General features: G+C 44.8%; 1 protein-coding gene across 12 annotated transcripts in view; it reads left to right on the top strand.

Moving 5' to 3' along the window:
• Positions 1 to 20,277, top strand: part of SEC31A (SEC31 homolog A, COPII coat complex component) — a 130,132-nt gene that overhangs the window by 52,702 nt on the left and 57,153 nt on the right. For all 12 annotated transcript variants that reach the window (XM_073542743.1, XM_073542740.1, XM_073542750.1 and 9 more), the window contains 3 exons: positions 5,201 to 5,362; positions 5,574 to 5,726; positions 12,241 to 12,474. In XM_073542743.1, coding sequence (XP_073398844.1) covers positions 5,201 to 5,362; positions 5,574 to 5,726; positions 12,241 to 12,474 — 549 coding nt within the window. The remainder of the gene's footprint in view (positions 1 to 5,200; positions 5,363 to 5,573; positions 5,727 to 12,240; positions 12,475 to 20,277) is intronic.

The following is a 20,277-nucleotide window of genomic DNA, read 5'->3' on the forward strand; positions in this document are numbered from 1 at the left end:
ATGCTCCATAGAATATGCCCCCTTAGAATATGCCCCCATAAGATGCTCCATAGAATACCCCCATAAGATGCTCCACAGAATATGCCCCCATCAGATGCTCCACAGAATATGCCCCCATAAGATGCTCCACAGAATATGCCCCCATAAGATGCTCCACAGAATATGTCCCCATAAGATGCTCCTTAGAATACCCCCATAAGATGCTCCATAGAATGCCCCCATAAGATGCTCCACAGAGTATGCCCCCATAAGATGCTCTACAGAATATGCCCCGATAAGATGTCCCATAGAATACCCCCATAAGATGCTCCATAGAATATGCCCCCATAAGATGCCCCATAGAATTTGTCCCCATAAGATGCTCCATAGAATATGCCCCCATAAGATGCTCCACAGAATATGCTCCCATAAGATGCTCCATAGAATACCCCTATAAGATGCCCCATAGAATATGCCCCCATAAGATGCTCCACAGAATATGTCCCCATAAAATGCCCCATAGAATAATCCCCATATGCTGCTGCAAATAATAAAAAAAAATGACATACTCACCTCTTCGTCGCTGGGGCTCAGGACCCGGCACCTGAGATATTCACCTGTCCCCTTTCCCATGCTGCTCGCCGCTGCCTGCCACGTCATCTCTCAGTAACGTTCAGGTAGCAGAGGGCGCCGCGCGCACTAACCATGTCACCGTACCCTCTGACCTGAACATCACTGACAGAGGAGGCAGCGGCGAGCAGCGTGGGAGCGGGGACAGGTGAATATAGCATATACTTACCCCCTCCTGGCGTGGTCTCTGCAGCCCTGTTCTCCCACGGTCTCCGGCGCCTGCCTTCAGCAGTCACGTGATACCGCTCATTAAAGATATGAATATGCGCATATTCATGTCTTTAATGAGCGGTACCACGTGACCGCTGAAGGAAGGAGCCTGAGACCGGGAGAAGCGGGGGGCTGCAGAGACCGTGCCAGGAGGGGGTAAGTATGATCTCTGTCACCCTCGCTCCCCCTCCCCCGCCGACCCCCGGTATATGACTCGCTTATAAGCCGAGAGAGGGACTTTCAGCCCGAAAGAATGGGCTGAAAATCTCGGCTTACACGCGAGTATATACGGGTAATTTAGATTAGGTGATAGGCTAGATTAGGGATAGTAAAAATATACTGTAGTATTCGGCATCTATTACACTATTTTTTAATGAATATACTCATGATTAGTGCCAGATAGTTGTAGGCTCTCAGTAATTTTTTATTTTACTGATGTCCGTTTAGTACTTATTTCAGAATTGTAGTGAAAAAATCTTGTAGTAATTATATTAGTTTTTCTACTGCATAGAATTACGGTTAGTGTAATTTGGTAAGTTTGGTTTTTAATTTACTACTTTTTTTATTTTTATCTTATTTCTGGATTCTTTTCTTCTATTGATTTTGTTTTTCTCTTTCTTCTATTCGTATAAATAAAAAAGTTTAAAGGCCCTGTTACACGCAACGATATTGTGAACAATATCGCTGCAACGTCTCCAGTTTTGGTGTCGTTGCAGCGATGTCGAAACGACATTGTTGCATGTGACACGTAGCAACGATCATCTATCAGTTGGCTGATCGTTAATCGTTGCCTAATGGTCTGGGCCATAAATCTATCGGTCTCCCGCTGGGCAGCACACATCGCTGCGTGTGACAGCGAGAGACCAACGATCAGCGAGCCCCCAGCGCCATACAGCAGACGCTGGGAGCTGGTATCCAGGGTAAACAGCGATTAACTAAGCGCCAAGCGGCGCTTAGTTACCCGCTGTTTACCCTGGATATCAGCGTGCTCGCTGGTCCTGATCGGGTATCCAGCGTAAACAGCGGGTAACTAAGCACCGCACGCTGCTTAGTTACCCGCTGTTTACCCTGGATACCAGCGTGCTCGCTGGTCCTGATCGCTGGTGAGTCTGCCTATTTGACAGCTCACCAGTGATCAGCTAACTATGTCCCCTGGATCCCATCCACGTCAGTTCATCGGTGGGATCGCTGGGACATTGAAGCGTGTAACGGCGCCTTAACACACACACACACATCCCACTCATGCCAAACACGGTATTCTGCTGAGAAGGCATACGCCCCTCCTTGCCTCTGACACTGATGGTGAGTGAGAGCATGCCACTATGCTTTAGTTTTCTCCCTTCTCTTCTTCCACAAGTGATAATGAACCACCACGCAAGACGCCCCATGACAGCAAATGAGCTTGCGCCCACCATTAGTGGCCCTGTATGGACCTAACCTCCCAAAGATTATGGGCCGCAGATTACTGATTTTGTGGACCGATTAAGAATCCAATTTGACACTACAAGCCTCACAGAAATCGACTTTTTGAAAGTCTTTTCCTCTGAGAATTTTGTAGATCTCATGGTGGCCGAGACAAATTTATATGCCCAACAATATTTGGCTCAAAACCCCAATTCATCATTTTGTAATTGGGCTCCCATAGATGCAGTAAAAATGATGAAGTTTTGGTCCCTTGTCCTTCACATGGGGATCGTGAAGAAGCAAGAAAGTTAGCAATATTGGACTTTTTATGTAACTCTTCAGTGTTCCGCATGGCTATGACCCATAAATCCTTTGAGGCCATCCACAAATTTATGCATTACAAAGATAATACACAATGTAATGCCTGAGATGACCCAAACCTTGACCAACTTTTCAAAATTTGACCACTCAATGATCACTTCTGCAATAAGTTTGCTGAGGTGTACATTCCACAAAGGGACATCTGCATAGATGAGTTCCTATTACATTTGAAGGGGAGGCTCAAATTGCGACAATACCTTCACAGTAAGAGGGCCAGGTACAGAATTCAACTCTCCAAACTGTGCGAGAGTACATCTGGGTACACCCACAGGTTTAGAGTTTATGAAGGGAAGAACACCTGGATTCAACCCCCTGAATTTTACTTTGTCCTGATGTTTGTAACTTTTGTAGATGAGCTAATATAGTATTTTCTAAAGGTTCTTTTGTTATTTTACAGTTTTGTCATGATCCAGGACGGGGTTTCGCTTTCGCCCGTCCTGGTCAGACAGGGGGTTAATTGTTTCTGCCTCTCTCTGGCAGAGGGCGGCTAATTAATGCTCACTGGACCTGGGTCCGGTGTCAGTCATAATCCTGCCCTCGGCTGAGTTAAGTGACCTCTTGTATACATGTGCCTTGTGCCTGATAACTTGTTGCTTGTTTGGTTGTGATCTGGTTCTGTCCCTGTTACGAGTTCTGCCTGACCCTCTTGTACCACACCGTCCTCTCGTGTATGACCCTCTGCTTGTGACTCGACTGCTCTCTGCTCGTCCCTTTTGTACAGCACCGCCCTCTTGTGTATGACCTTTGGCTTCGTCTGACCTCCCATCTGCTTGTCCCTCCTGTACCTCGTTCGCCCGTATTGTGTATGATCTCTGGTTTGCCCGACTCTGAGTGTTCTTCCATCTTAACAAGCAGGATGCTAAGCCCCGCTCCCTTGTGGTCACATGACCGTAAGTCCCGTGCCTTCTTGCTAATACTTCAGCGTTCAGGTCCTGTGCGTCTGTACTTTCCAGCTGTTACTGTCCCCGGGACCCCTATAGCACTGGTGAGTCCCTGCTCAGCGAGGGCTGTACGCCGACGCTGTCAGGATGCTGACAAGTTTGGAGGGAAACTGGTTACATTTGGGGCTGAGAAAAGTCAACCAACACAACCCTTTGCTAAGACAATCATAATTAAATCACATGCTGTCCATTTCCTTGTGATCCTCCTTGAGATGGTTCTACTCCTTCACTGGAGTCCAGCTGTGTTTAATTAAACTGATAGCACTTGATTTGTAGAGGCACACACCTGTCTATATAAGACCTCACAGCGCATGTCAGACCAAATGAGAATCATGAGGTCAAAGGAACTGGCCAATGAGCTCAGAGACAGAATTGTGGCAAGGTACACATCTGGCCAAGGTTACAAAAGAATTTCTGCAATACTCAAGGTTCCTAAGAGCACAGTGACCTCCATACTCCTTAAATGGAAGAAGTTTGGGACCACCAGAAGTCTTCCTAGACCTGGCCATCCAGCCAAACTGAGCAATCGTGGAAGAAGAGCCTTGGTGAGAGAGGTAAAGAAGAACCCCAAGATCACTGTGGCTGAGCTCCACAGATGCAATAGGGAAATGGGAGAAAGTTCCACCAGTCTGGCCTTTATGGCAGAATGGCCCAACGGAAGCCTCTCCTCAGTGCCAGACATATGAAAGCCCGGATAGAGTTTTCTAAAAAACACATGAAGGACTCCCAGACTATGAAAAATAAGATTATCTGGTCTGATGAGACGAAGATAGAACTTTTTGGTGATAATTCTAAGCGGTATGTGTGGAGAAAACCAGGCACTGCTCATCACCTGCCCAATACAATCCCAACAGTGAAACATGGTGGTGGCAGCATCTTGCTTTGGGGATGTTTTTCAGCTGCAGGGACAGGACCACTTGGTTGCAATTCAAGGAAACATGAATGCGGCCAAATACAGAGATACCTTGGATGAAAACCTCTTTCATAGTGCTCTGGACCTCAGACTTGGCCGAAGGTTCACCTTCCAACAAGACAATGACCCGAAGCACACAGGTAAAATAACAAAGGAGTGGCTCCAGAACAACTCTGTGACCATTCTTGACTGGCCCAGCCAGGGCTGTCGCCTAAACCGAATTGAGCATCTATGGAGAGACCTGAAAATGGCTGTCCACCAACATTCATCATCCAACCTGACGGAACTGGAGAGGATCTGCAAGGAAGAATGGCAGAGGATCCCTAAATCCAGGTGTGAAAAAATTTGTTGCATCATTCCCAAGAGGACCCATGGCCGTACTAGCTCAAAAGGATGCTTCTACTCTATTCTGAGCAAAGGGTCTGAATACTTATTTCACTTTTCTTTTTTAGTAAATTTGCAAAAATTTCCACATTTCTGGGGGTTTTTTTGCAGTCAAGATGGGGTGCAGAGTGTGTACATTAATGTAAAAAAACTGAACTTTTTTGAATTTACCAAATGGCTGCAATAAAATAGTGAAAAATTTAAAGGGGTCTGAATACTTTCCGTAGCCACTCTATGTACCATTTGTTTCAGTGAATGATTATCTGTGCAGCTAATCAACCAGACCAGTGTGAAATGTAGCTTAGTCTTGTGTAGGCGCGTTGTCTTTGGCATAACCTGCTTTTTTCCCCATTCTTAGGTTTTATATGAGCTGCCGACAAACACCCAGTGGTGCTTTGATATCCAGTGGTGTCCGCGGAATCCAGCAGTGCTTTCTGCTGCATCCTTCGATGGACGGATCAGCGTTTATTCCATAATGGGTGGAAGCAATGACAATCTGAATCAGAAGCAGGTGGATAAGGTAAATTGTACCCCTTTTTTTCTTTATAAAGAAAGGGGCAGATATCACATTTCTGCTATTTAAAATGGTGTAAGCTATGTAAATATTTGGCCTAAATTTTCTTCTCTCGATAATCCATCCCTACAGTTATTTCCATGCCCTTTTTTTGTGAAAGGTTTCATTTTGTAAATGTTACTGTAATGCATTTGGTTTTGGGATATTTCCTATGCAGCTTTCTTCCTCTTTTGGGAATTTGGATCCATTTGGCACTGGACAGCCCCTTCCTCCTTTGCAGCTTCCTCAGCCGACCACCCAGCAGAGCAGTGTTCAGCCATTGAAAAAACCACCAAAGTGGTTACGACGACCAGTCGGAGCTTCGTTTTCTGTAAGTGTTTGTCGTCCGCAACAAATGCAGTCAGTTTTTGGAAGACACTTTAATGATTAAAGTTTTAGTGCTTAAGCTTTCTCTAGTAAGGCTTCCAACTGCTGTTCTGTTGACTTTCTGTAGACATTCAGGATGGCACCAAAGTTTTAGGCAGGTGTTGAAAAAATTTCTTCAAAAATAAAAGTGGTCGTCTTAGAACAGATGGTACCTTAAGCCCCCATTACACATAGCGATATCGCTGTAAAGTCACCGATTTTGTGACGTAGCAGCGATATTGCTAGCGATATCGCTATGTCTGATACTTACCTCCGACCGCTCCCCCGCTGGTTATCGCTGATCGCGCGAGAACGTTCTGGATCATTTCTCGTCGGGCGCTTCCTGCTGTGGAGACGAGCGACACGTGGACGCGGGCGGGAGGACGTCAGGATCGCCTCGTCTGACAGGTAAGTAGCGACCCCCGACCCCTGCGATGTCGCTGGTGAGATCTGCCTGTGTGGCAGCTCACTAGCGACCACTTAGCGATGTACCAGCGATCCATATCGTTGTCGGGATCGCTGGTGCATCGCTAAGTGTAACGGTACCCTTAGTTGCTAGTCCCCACTGGGTGCAGCTAGTTCTGAGCTGATGGCACTGCTGGATATCTTGTAATTTCAAAGGTAAACAAGCATTGTTTGTCTTTCAACTGCTGCTGTAACATGTATTCCTTGTTTTTTTGCAGCATTTTTGGGGTGGTTTTGGCATGCTTGATTGCTCTCTTGTGCATGCTGATAAAGTTTAGTGTTGAAAAAAAGTCCTGTTCTATAGAATCAGTTTTTGGCACAAAAAACGCTGCGAAACATGATACCTGCGTTTTTGGCGTGTTTTTTCAGCATTTTTTTCACCACCCATTCAAGTCAGTAGATGAAAAACACTGAAAGAAGTGATATGTTCTATGTTCAAAAAAAACATGCAAAGCACAAAATACTGATGACAAAAAAATACAATGTGTGGGCATGAGATTTCTGAAATCTCATACGCTTTGCTGGAACTGTAAAATTAGCATAAAAAAACGCAGCAAAAACACCTAGTGTGAACTTAGCCTTAGTGTCCTTAGCCGAGCACTGCATCTACGGTCCTCAACATTGCACCATTTTTCCTAAATTGTTTTAATAGAGCATTGTGAAACCACAGTCTACTTGGTTTTGCTTTGAAATCTTTGCTGGGTGAGACCTTGATGATGCAATATAGCTACCTTTATATCTTGATGCTTTGCTCAGTCCTGCCATCGTGTATGATGACCTGGGCCATGAAACAGTCTTCCACAATCTCACCTCTATAGCAGAGTTTGGCTGCTCCTCTCCCAACTTTAAAGCAAACCTGTCAGCAGGATTTTGTTAACTAAACTACAGACGTTGTCATGTTGGCGCTGTTATACTGATTAAAATGATACCTGGAGGTGAAGACATCCTTCTTGTAGTCCTTGTGTAATCAGTGTTAGAAGTACAAATAGTCTGTCTCTATGATGAGGAACATGTTTGTGCTTCGGGGCGCCCTGTGGACAGGTCTTTCCTTGGTTTCTCTGGCTTAGAGCAGGTAAGTAAGACTCTAGCACGGGCATATTGTTAACTGAAAACTTCTAACACTGATTATACAAGGACTACAAGACAGATTTCTTCACCCCAGCTATCATTTTAATCAGTATAACAGTGCCAGTCTGACAATGCCTATAGGTTACTTAGCAAAATCCTTCTGACAGGTTCGCTTTAAGCTTCCAACAAATCTGTCCATTTTTCAGTCAATAACTCTGTACATATGAAAATGATTGTCATTATCACCTGTTTGGTATAATACTCATACGCATGCCTATAATCCTACAAAATAATTTTCTCTGTTCAACTGTACCTGTTTTGTTCATTCACTTTGCATTTTGTTAATTGATAAAAATTAACTAATAAAGGGAATGTGTTAGTTGGATCAACCTTCCTAAGCTGTCTGTATGATTATGTAGATCATAGGAAGCTGGATAAAAGGATATCTTGATATCTGCAATCTGATGTCTTATTCCAAAGAAATCCACATATTTTCTTATATGTAAACTAGCTATGAACCAGTTCTACGCCCGGCTGGCGGGCATTTTTATTGGTATATGGTCTCCCATCTTAGTATGTGCTGCACCCCTCACGCCTATCCTGGTATGTATGGTACCCTCACCCCCCAATCCTGGTATGCATGGTACCCCCTTATCCCTATCGTGGTATGCATGGTGCCCTCACGCGCCAATCCTGGTATGCATGGTGCCCTCACCCCCCAATCCTGGTATGCATGGTCCTCTCACCCCCCCAACCTGGTATGCATGGTCCTCTCACGCCCCTATCCTGGTATGCATGGTCCTCTCATCCCCCAATCCTGGTATGTATGGTCCCCTCACCCCCCCGATCCTGTTATGCATGGTCCTCTCATCCCCTGATCCTGTTATGCATGCTCCCCTCACCCCCCGATCCTGTTATGCATGCTCCCCTCACCCCCAGATCCTGTTATGCATGGTCCCCTCACCCCCCCCCCCCCCAATCCTGGTATGCATGGGCCTCTCACCTCCCAATCCTGGTATGTATGGTCCCCTCACCCCCCCGATCCTGTTATGCATGATCCCCTCACCCCCTGATCCTGTTATGCATGCTCCCCTCACCCCCCGATCCTGTTATGCATGCTCCCCTCACCCCCAGATCCTGTTATGCATGGTCCCCTCACCCCCCCCCCCCCCAATCCTGGTATGCATGGTCCTCTCACCTCCCAATCCTGGTATACATGGTCCTCTCACCTCCCAATCCTGTTATGCATGGTCCTCTCACCCCCCAATCCTGGTATGCATGGTCCCCTCACCCCCCAATCCTGGTATGCATGGTCCCCTCAACCCCCAATCCTGGTATGCATGGTCCTCTCACCCCCATTTCCTGGTATGCATGGTCCCCCTCACCCCCCTTTTGTGGTATGCATGGTCCCCTCACACCCCAATCCTGATATGAATGGTCCCCCTCACCCCTATTAAACTGCACACATTAAAAAAACAAACATTTATACTCACCTTTCTTCCCTGTGTCCAGCGCTGTCCTGTTCTGGGCGTGTTGTGGTGCCTGACTCGGCGCCTGCACAGTCCTCGCTTTCCGACGCCATGTTCTTGAAGACACACTGCAGTGTGTCTTCAAGAAAATGGCGATGGTAAGCGCGGACTGCGCAGGCGCCGATTCCGGCGCTACAACACGTCCACTCCAGACATCACCTTTAGACTCATGACCCCGCCGGCAACAGCCTCACCGGATTCAGTAAGGTGTTGCGGAGATCGCGGTATGCGTTCAGTGCTTACGCATACCGTGATTTCCTGGGGGGATGCGTTCACTCTGTGGGGGATGCATCACTCTGGGTCCAGACTGCGCAGGCGCTTCGCGCTTGATACTAATCTGCATGAGAATTTGTCTGCAGAGCAAATCTATATATATATAAAATTGAATGTATGTGTGTGTGTGTCACCAACCAATCACCAAGCATCTTTCATTTCACCAGAGCTGTTTAAAAGAAGCTGAACTGTGATTGGTTGCTATGAGCAACAGTTTTCTCACTCGACAACACCTCAGCAGACACTGACATGGTGGGAGAAATCTAGCATCCCCGGGAACATAAGCTCCCAGCCATTGTCTGCCCCCCAGAAAGGAGCAGAGAGCACATGACAGAAATGAATCCCCCCTCCAGTGCCCCTATCCCGATCACACATCCTCCATCCCATAGTCTCATAGGCACATCTTCCCTCTTAAGGGGATCTCCGGTATGGAAGTTATTGCAAATCCCTCAGCTCTTTGATTCTGACCCCAGACTTCTATTAAAGGGATCATTGGTATGGAAGTCAGGGCAAATCCATCCAGCGCTTTGGTTTTGACCCCAGGCCTCTCTTAAACGGATCCCTGGTATGGAAGTTAAGCTAGAGTCACACATAGTGACTCACCAGTGATCCTGACAATGATATCAATGTGTCAGGATCACTGGTGAATCGCTATGTGATCGCTGGTGAGCTGTCAGACAGATTCACCAGCAATCGGCACAGCAACGTCGAGCGCGCAGCGTCGCTGTATTCGTTAGTAACCAGCGCGCTGATGCAGGGAGCTGGTAATTAACGTACACATCGGGTATCTAAAGGACGTGCACCCCTAGATACCCGATGTGTACGTTAGTTACCAGCTCCCTGCATCAGCGCACTGGTAACTAAGGTACACATTGGGTATCTAAGGGACGCACGTCCCTTGGATACCCGATGTGTACGTTAGTTACCAGCTAATCGCTGGTCTCCCGCCTGTCACACGCAGCGATGTGTGCAGGCCAGCGGGAGACCAGCGACCAAAAAAAAGTCCTGGGCTTTCCTGCAGCGATCAGCGATACCGGCAGCGATCTCGCTAGCGAGATCGCTATGTGTGACGGGGCCCTTAGGACCGTTCCACTCAGCGCTGCGGTTCTGACCCTAGCGTCTCTTAAAGGGATCATTGGTATGGAAGTTAGGGCAGTTCCACTAAGCGCTTTGGTACTGACCCCAGGCTCTCTTAAAGGGATCTCGTGTATGGAAGTTAGGGCAAATCCCTCAGCGCTCTGATTCTGACCCCAGGATTCTATTAAAGGGATCATTGGTATGCAAGTCAGGGCAAATCCACTCAGCGCTCTGGTTCTGATTCCAGGCCTCTCTTAAAGGGATCCCCGGTATGGAAGTTAGGGCAATTCCACTCAGTGCTCTGGTTCTGACTCCAGTCTCTCTTAAAGGGATCATTGGTATGGAAGTTAGGGAAATTCCACTCAGCGCTCTGGTTCTGACCCCAGTCTCTGTTAAAGGGATCATTGGTTTGGACGTCAGGGTAATTCCACTCAGCGCTCTGGTTCTGACCCCAGGCCCCTTTTAAAGGGATCCCCGGTATGGAAGTGAGGGCAAATCCACTCTGCGTTTTGGTACTGAGTACTGACCACAGGCCTCTCTTAAAGTGATCTCCGGTATGGAAGTTAGGGTAAATCCCTCAGCGCTCTGATTGTCACCCCAGGCTTCTATTAAAAGGATCATTGGTATGGAAGTCAGGGCAAATCCACTCTGCACTTTGGTACTGACCCCAGGCTTCTCTTAAAGGGATCCCCAGTATGGAAGTTAGGACCGTTCCACTCAGCGCTCTGGTTCTCACCCAAGGCTGACGGAATGATGTGGGATATTAGGGGTAGTAGTCCGGTGGCTCTGACTGATGGGATGATGTGGGATATTAGGGGTAGTAGTCGAGTGGCTATGGCTGACGGGATGATGTGGGATATTAGGGGTAGTAGTCCGGGCTCTTCACCTAGTTTTAAATAAAAAGGGGGAGTTACCAGTGTGAGACATGTAACTAAGGCAGAAAAGTAGAACTGAACTTTGTCTCAAAACAAAGATGTTAGCAGCTGTAGCTCTCAGCTCTTCTGTACTGCAACAATATTGCAACCCTAGAAACAGAAAACCCAGTTGCATATTACACGTGAGACACTACACCAAAATTTGGGGCAATAGATCACAAACAAAGAGAACCAACTCCAAGCAAACATGTGAAAACAGGAGCATGCGCACATCCTAAGAAGATTTAACCTGATCAGTTATGGTTTGGTTGTACTCATTGCTTTCATTCGTTTGTCTTTTTTTACATATTTCTTTAATAACTGTTTATCCAAAAGAATGTTGCTAATATAAATCACTATTTAAACCTTTACACTCCACATGCTCCTGTTTTCACATTATTGCAGCCCTGTCTGCCTGTGAGATGGAAGCTAAAGCACTAGGAGGAACCTGCTGATGTGTCAGGTATAATCACACACAGCTCTGCAGTGAGATCAGGAGAGCAGAGATAGGTCATTACACATCACACTGGTAACTCTCCCTTCATGTAAAATAAGCTCTGGAGGCAGATTCTCCTGCAGATCAGTGTTTGTCCCATAGCCTGGAAAGCTCATTTACATATAAGAAAAACATGTATTTCTCTGGAATAAGACATCAAATTGCAGACATCAAGGTATCATTTTATTCAGCTTCCCTTGATACCGTCTGAAGGAAACTGAGGCTGAGCATGTGCACCTCTATGGTACTGCCGGAGAAAGCAGAGTACAGCCCTATGCTGTTTCCAACAGTACTATAGACAATGAATGGAGCAAAGTTATACATGCCTCACCTTCGTGTTATTCACACTGTGCTCTGCAGAGCCCCTGTGTCCAAATCAGGGGGGTTACAGCGCCTGGGCCTCCAGCAATCAATATTCTATGTATAGAGGATTTCTTTCAATCTTGGTAACACCATTTAAGTTCCATAAATTTGAGTGGGACTATGGTAGCTTTTTTAGTATTTATCAAAGCTCTATCAACTGGGATCACCAAGCTAATATCATTTGGTGGGATCAGCTCATAGACTTCATAGACTTCCATAAGTAAAAACCTCTGATGCTTGTAATTTTGTAGATGAACTATAGTATTTTCTAAAGGTTCTTTTGTTATTTTACAGTTTGGAGGGAAACTGGTTACATTTGGGGCTGAGAAAAGTCAACCAACCCAACAAAATCCACAAGCTGAACGGTATCCTGTGTATGTCAGTCAAGTGGTCACTGAGGAGGAGTTCCTGAACCGCTCGAATAAACTTCAAGATGTGGTCAGCACAGGGGCATTCCTTGAGTACTGCCAGAAAAAAATTGATGATGCGAAGAATGACTTTGATAAAAATATCTGGTCGTTCCTAAAGGTTAGTGTATGATCTCCTTTGCATTTGCTTTGTCATTGCATTTCATGGTCTTCATCTTTAACAGGGAACCTGTCACGTTATAGCGCATTGTGATCTGTGGACAGCACGGTATAGAGATGGAGACACTGAGCAGAAGGATGTTTGTTGGAAAAATTCAGTATAAGGCTACTTTCAGACTTGGGTTATGAGGCGCAGGACCGGCGCTAACCTCCGCCCCCGGCCGCGCCTCCTCCGGTCAGCGCCTCCTATGGGCGCATGACGCTGCATGCGACCGGCGTACCCTATATTTAGTGTTGGGTGCGCTGGTATGCTTTTGCCGGCGCATGTGCCCTTTTGGCGCTGCGCTGAGCGCACAAAAATGCAACACGGTGCATTTGGCGCACTTCGGCGCAGCACCAAAAGGGCGCATGCGCCAGCAAAAGCATACCAGCGCACGGCCAGCGTACCCAACACTAAATATAGGGTATGCCGGTCGCATGCAGCGTCATGCGCCCATAGGAGGAGCTGACTGGAGGAGGCGCGGCCGGGGGCAGAGCTTAGCGGCAGCCCTGCTCTGCACCCAATAACGCAAGTCTGAAAGTAGCCTAACTTGTTTGTTATTCAACAACGTAATATATGTAAGGATAGGGTGCACTACGTATGTGGAAGTAGTAATAATGCAAAAAAAAAAGGGTGCTACGTCCTGTTTGGAATATGTACATGAATACATGCCACAAAACGATATGTAATAATATATGATGAGGCGCAACATGAAGCAACGCACACTAGAATGTCACCTAATCAAATAAAGGCTACAAGGGCTCCCACATGGGCAACCATGTGTGAGAAATGAATATTTAAACCTGGGCGACCCCAAGGGAAAGCAAGCAGTCCTATGAAAAATACAGACGGTAATAGGTTCATAAGACAAGACATATAAAAATGCGCAAACAGTACAGTGAAGGATCATGACCTATATGTCAATACATAGTGGAACAACATACTTCTGGGAGCCAAGGGGTGACACTTAGGTATCAGACTGATACAAGCATGACTGCAAGATGGAAAAAGAGTAATGAAGGCAGGAGAGCAGAAGCAGGGGTGCGGGGACAGGCCCAAGCGTACTGCTGCCATCAGCTTCATCAGGGCACGTGTGGCCAGAGTCGGTGCACATATACAGTACAGACCAAAAGTATGGACACACCTTCTCATTCAAAGAGTTTTCTTTATTTTCATGACTATGAAAATTGTAGATTCACTCTGAAGGCATCAAAACTATGAATTAACACATATGGAATTATATAATTAACAAAAAAGTGTGAAACAACTGAAAATATGTCTTATATTCTAGGTTCTTCAAAGTAGCCACCTTTTGCTTTGATTACTGCTTTGCACACTCTTGGCATTCTCTTGATGAGCTTCAAGAGGTTGTCACCGGAAATGGTTTTCACTTCACAGGTGTGCCCTGTCAGGTTTAATAAGTGGGATTTCTTGCCTTATAAATGGGTTTGGGACCATCAGTTGTGTTGTGCAGAAGTCTGGTGGATACACAGCTGATAGTCCTACTGAATTGACTGTTAGAATTTGTATTATGGCTAGAAGAAGCAGCTAAGTAAAGAAAAACGAGTGGCCATCATTACTTTAAGAAATGAAGATCAGTCAGTCCGAAAAATTGGGAAAACTTTGAAAGTGTCCCCAAGTGCAGTGGCAACCATCAAGCGCTACAAAGAAACTGGCTCACATGAGGATCGCCCCAGGAAAGGAAGACCTAGAGTCACCTCTGCTGCAGAGGATAAGTTCATCCGAGTCACCAGCCTCAGAAATCGCAGGTTACCAGCAGCTCAAATTAGAGACCAGGTCAATGCCACACAAAGTTCTAGCAGCAGATACATCTCTACAATAACTGTTAAGAGGAAACTTTGTGCAGCAGGCCTTCATGGTAAAATAGCTGCTAGGAAACCACTGCTAAGGACAGGCAACAAGAAGAAGAGACTTGTTTGGGCTAAAGAACACAAGGAATGGACATTAGACCAGTGGAAATCTGTGCTTTGGTCTGATGAGTCCAAATTTGAGATCTTTGGCTCCAACCACCGTGTCTTTGTGCGACGCAGAAAAGGTGAACGGATGGACTCTACATGCCTGGTTCCCACCGTGAAGCATGGAGGAGGAGGTGTGATGGTGTGGGGGTGCTTTGCTGGTGACACTGTTGGGGATTTATTCAAAATTGAAGGCATACTGAACCAACATGGCTACCACAGCATCTTGCAGCGGCATGCCATTCTATCCGGTTTGCGTTTAGTTGGACCATCATTTATTTTTCAACAGGACAATGACCCCAAACACACCTCCAGGCTGTGTAAGGGCTATTTGACCAAGAACGAGAGAGATGACCTGGCCTCCACAGTCACCAGGCCTTAACCCAATCGAGATGGTTTGGGGTGAGCTGGACCGCAGAGTGAAGGCAAAAGGGCCAACAAGTGCTAAGCATCTCTGGGAACTCCTTCAAGACTGTTGTTGGAAGACCATTTCCGGTGACTACCTCTTGAAGCTCATCAAGAGAATGCCAAGAGTGTGCAAAGCAGTAATCAAAGCAAAAGGTGGCTACTTTGAAGAGCCTAGAATATAAGACATATAGTATTTTCAGTTGTTTCACACTTTTGTTAATTATATAATTCCACATGTGTAAATTCATAGTTTTGATGCCTTCAGAGTGAATCTACAATTTTCATAGTCATGAAAATAAAAAAGCTCTTTGAATGAGAAGGTGTGTCCAAACTTTTGGTCTGTACTGTATATATACGAAACAATCAGAATAAAGCAATTACCGTGTGTATGGCCGCGTCCTGGTGATGAGGCTGGGGAGCAATGTGAACCAAGCAATCGCAATCATATGGTAAGGCAGCTGGACGATATAGGTCATGTGATGAGAATCGTGAGAGCGCGTGCAATGCCAGGCAAGTTCAACTGAGAGCAAAACAGGTTTGCACTTAATACACATCTGCAAGTATCTGCATTATGTGCTTGCGAAATGTGTATATAGGCATTAGGCATGAAGATGTACAAATAAATGTCCAAAGAAACAAATACCAGAGTTTATCAATGGGCAGTGCCAAGAATATATGGTATAAGTCTGAGATGGTGAAGAACAAGTATTTTTACCAACATATAAAGTAAAAGTAACCATGATAAAAGAGGATTTGAAATGCCAGAGTGCCAATTGGCAACAAGGTAAGATCCTCAGTGCATCCCAAATGACTATACGGGGGGAGGTAAACTACCGTTCGAAAGTTTAGGGTCACCCAGACAATTTTGTGTTTTCCCTGAAAACTCATACACCATGTGCAGAATTATTAGGCAAGTTGTATTTGAGAGGATTCTTTTTATTATTGAATAACAACTATGTTCTCAATCAACCCAAAAGACTCATAGATATCAAAGCTTAATATTTTTGGAAGTTGGAGTGGTTTTTTTTACTGTGCATAATTATTAGGCAACTTAATAAAAACCAAATATATACCCATCTCACTTGTTTATTTTCACCAGGTAAACCAATGTAACAATACAAAATGTAGAAATAAACATTTCTGACATTCAAAAACATAACAGAAAAAATCAGTGACCAATATAGCCACCTTTCTTTACGATGACACTCAAAAGCCTTCCATCCATAGATTCTGTCAGTTGCTTGATCTGTTTACGATCAACATTGCGTGCCGCAGCCACCACAGCCTCCCAGACACTGTTCCGAGAGGTGTACTGTTTTCCCTCCCTGTAGATCTCACATTTTATGAGGGACCACAGGTTCTCTATGGGGTTCAGATCAGGTGAACAAGGGGGCCATGTCATTATTTTTTCTCCTTTTAGACCTTTACTGGGCAGCCATGCTGTGGAGTATTTGGATGCATGTGATGGAGGATTGTCCTGCATGAAAATCATGTTTTTCTTGAACGATACCGACTTCTTCTTGTACCACTGCTTGAAGAAGGTGTCTTCCAGAAACTGGCAGTAGGTCTGGGAGTTGAGCTTCACTCCATCCTCAACCCAATACCAGCCCATACCAGTACCCCACCTCCACCTTGCTGGCGTCTGAGTCGGAGTGAAGCTCTCTGCCCTTTACTGATCCAGCCTCGTGCCCATCCATCTGGCCAATCAAGAGTCACTCTCATTTCATCAGTCCATAACACCTTAGAAAAATCAGTCTTAAGCTATTTCTTGGCCCAGTCTTGACGTTTTATCTTATGTTTCTTGTTGAAAGGTGGTCATTTTTCAGCCTTCCTTACCTTGGCCATGTCCCTGAGTATGGCACACCTTGAGCTTTTTGATACTCCAGTAACGTTGCAGCTCTGAAATATGGCAAAACTGGTGGCAAATGGCATCTTGGCAGCTTCACACGCAATTCATGGGCAGTTATTTTGTGCCTTTTTTTTATCAACACGCTTCTTGCGACCCTGTTGGATATTTGCCATGAAACGCTTGATTGTTCGGTGATCACGCTTCAAAAGTTTGTCAATTTCAATACTGCTGCATCCCTCTGCAAGACATCTCACAATTTTTGACTTTTCAGAGTCCGTCAAATCTCTCTTCTGACCCATTTTGCCAAAGGAAAGGAACTTGCCTAATAATTAAGCACACCTTATATAGGGTGTTGATGTCAATAGACCACACCCCTCCTCATTACAGAGATGCAAATCACCTGATTTACATAATTGGCAGTTTTCAGCTTGGAGTAGGACAACATGTATAAAAAGGATGATGTGATCAAAATACTCATTTGCCTAATAATTCTGCACACAGTGTACTTTTATTAATCAAATGAGTTTCCAAATGAATTGAGAATCTAGTCCAGACATTGACAAGGTTCGAAAAAAAGATTTTTATTTCAAATAATAATTTTCTCCTTCAAACTTTGCTTTCGTCAAAGAATGCTCCCTTTGCAGCAATTACAGCATTGCAGACCTTTGGCATTCTAGCAGTTAATTTGCAGCGGTAATCTGGAGAAATTTCACCCCATGCTTCCAGAAGCCCCTCCCACAAGTTGGTTTGGCTTGATGGGCACTTTTTGCGTACCATACGGTCAAGCTGCTCCCACAACAGCTCAATGGGGTTGAGATCTGGTGACTGTGCTGGCCACTCCATTACAGATAGAATTCCAGCTGCCTGCTTCTTCCCTAAATAGTTCTTGCATAATTTGGAGGTGTGCTTTGGGTCATTGTCCTGTTGTAGGATGAATTGGCTCCAATCAAGCGCTGTCCACAGGGTATGGCATGGCGTTGCAAAATGGTGTGATAGCCTTCCTTATTCAAAATCCCTTTTACCTTGTACAATTTTCCCACTTTACCAGCACCAAAGCAACCCCAGACCATCACGTTACCTCCACCATGCTTGACAGATGGCTTCAGGCACTCTTCCAGCATCATTTCAGTTGTTCTGCGTCTCACAAATGTTCTTCTGTGTGATCCAAACACCTCAAACTTGGATTCGCCTGTCCATAACACTTTTTTCCAATCTTCCTTTGTCCAATGTCTATGTTCTTTTGCCCATATTAATCTTTTCTTTTTATTAGCCAGTCTCAGATATGGCTTTTTCTTTACCACTCTGCCCTGAAGGCCAGCATACCGGAGTCACCTCTTCACTGTAGACGTTGACACTGGTGTTTTGCATGTACTATTTAATGAAGCTGCCAGTTGAGGACCTGTGAGGCGTTGATTTCTCAAATTGCAGAGAAATGTACTTGTCGCTCAGTTGTGCAGCGGAGCCTCTCACTTCTCTTTCTACTCTGGTTAGAGCCTGTTTGTACTCTCCTCTGAAGGGAGTAGTACACACCGTTGTAGGAAATCTTCAGTTTTTTGGCAATTTCTCGCATGGAATAGCCTTCATTTCTAAGAACAAGACTAGATTGTCGAGTTTCACGTGAAAGTTCTCTTTTTCTGGCCATTTTGAGAGTTTAATGGAACCAACAAATGTAATGCTCCAGATTCTCAACTAGCTCAAAGGAAGGTCAGGTTTATAGCTTCTCTAATCAGCCAAACTGTTTTCAGCTGTGCTAACATACTTGCACAAGGGTTTTCAAAAGTATTCTAACCATCCATTAGCCTTCTAACACAGTTAGCAAACACAAAGTACCATAAGAACACTGGAGTGATGGTTGTTGGAAATGGGCCTCTATACACCTATGAAGATATTGCATTACAAGCCAGACGTTTGCACTTAGAATAGTCATTTAACACATTAACAATGTATAGAGTGTATTTCTGAATCATTTAATGTTGGCTTCATTGTAAAAAACTGCATTTTCTTTCAAAAATAAGGAAATTTCTAAGTGATCCTAAACTTTCGAACAGTAGTGTAAATGTCAAAAAGGCCATTGATAGTAAAACCAAGTATTTAATATGACAAGTAAAGGACATCATATTATTTTAGATATTTGAAGCCGAATTACAGAGGCAAAGTAGGGACATCTGAAAAGGACATGTGTCCAGTGACATATGGGCACGTGTCCATATGCTTGCAGAGAATAGCTGATGGGACTATAGGGTAAGTGCCCAGCGACAATATTATGGGCACCGGCCAGGTTGGAGGACACAAAAGTAGAGCAACAGCATTTGCTCAAAGGAAAAGGGTTGTCAGCCTGCGTTAAACCTTGGGAACACTAAGCAGAGAGGTATCAGTGTGAGATAGCAAAATAGATAGAATACCAAACCAATAGATCCATGGTCGATAATCTATGAGGAGAGGGAGTATTCCTCACCCAAGGATTTATTGTGAAGTGAGCAGCCACTGATATTCAGAATCAACATGTTACGGTGTGAAACAGTACAACAACCAACAGTGCCTAGGCCCATGGAAAATTTGGCATAAGTGTTCAATAAGATAAAAAGAAAGACGATATAAGGAATAATCCTGAGGAAAAATTGTTACTCAAGAGGCCAAAGGAGCAGGTTATGCCGAAAAGCTGGTAAACAGCAGCTCCTCACTGAGACTAGATGGAGCGACTGATTGTAGACTGAAGATCCATCTGGTTTCTTTCCATAGTAATTGTTTATGGCAATTGCCACCCCTGACATTGCTGAGGATCCTTTTCATGTGTCATTTTTATATGATTTTATATATATTTTTTGGTGTGTGAATAATAAATGTATACTCATTTATTCATCAGGCGTGCATGTCCAATCTGTATTGGTGCTTTCCCCTCCGTTTTTTGGCTCTCAGTTTTGTATTTTATTCACTGAAATCCCTTCTGTTTGCATGCTGTCTCTGTGTACATTGTGATGTAGGATAAGATAGCAATAACCAAATCTGGCCGCTCACTGAGCTCTTATACATACAAGCAGCAGGGATTTTAATGACTAAAATACAAGCTTTCCTAAACTTTTCCCAGGAAAATGTCTAACAATCTGACCAGTTTCTCCTGCTCTATAACATGCATGCAGATCAAACAGCATTGTCAAAATGACAGCTGCCCTTTAAATAATCTTTGCAGGTACAGTATTATTGAATGCTGTATCACTTTACTTTCCAAAGTGTGCATTAATTCATTGAAGTCGTTAGGTGCATTTACACGGCACGATTATCATTCCCGGGAACATTTTTTACGGATAATCATGCAGTATAAATAGGCTGCTGATCACCCAACAAAAGACTAATCAGGACAAGCGGACGGGTAGCGTGTCCTCCTGTGTAAACAGGACCTGCTCTGATGAGAGCAAAGGTGGACATGGCTGTCAAACAATCTGTTACACATCGTTTAGTGTGCCTCTGAAGCATGGTCAGACTATTAATCCTTTACTGACATCCACCGTATATGTACAGCGTAATTCTGTAGCG

This window comes from Dendrobates tinctorius, unplaced genomic scaffold (assembly GCF_039654945.1).
Source record: "Dendrobates tinctorius isolate UK_male_01 unplaced genomic scaffold, ASM3965494v1 ptg000011l, whole genome shotgun sequence".
Lineage (NCBI taxonomy): Eukaryota > Metazoa > Chordata > Amphibia > Anura > Dendrobatidae > Dendrobates > Dendrobates tinctorius.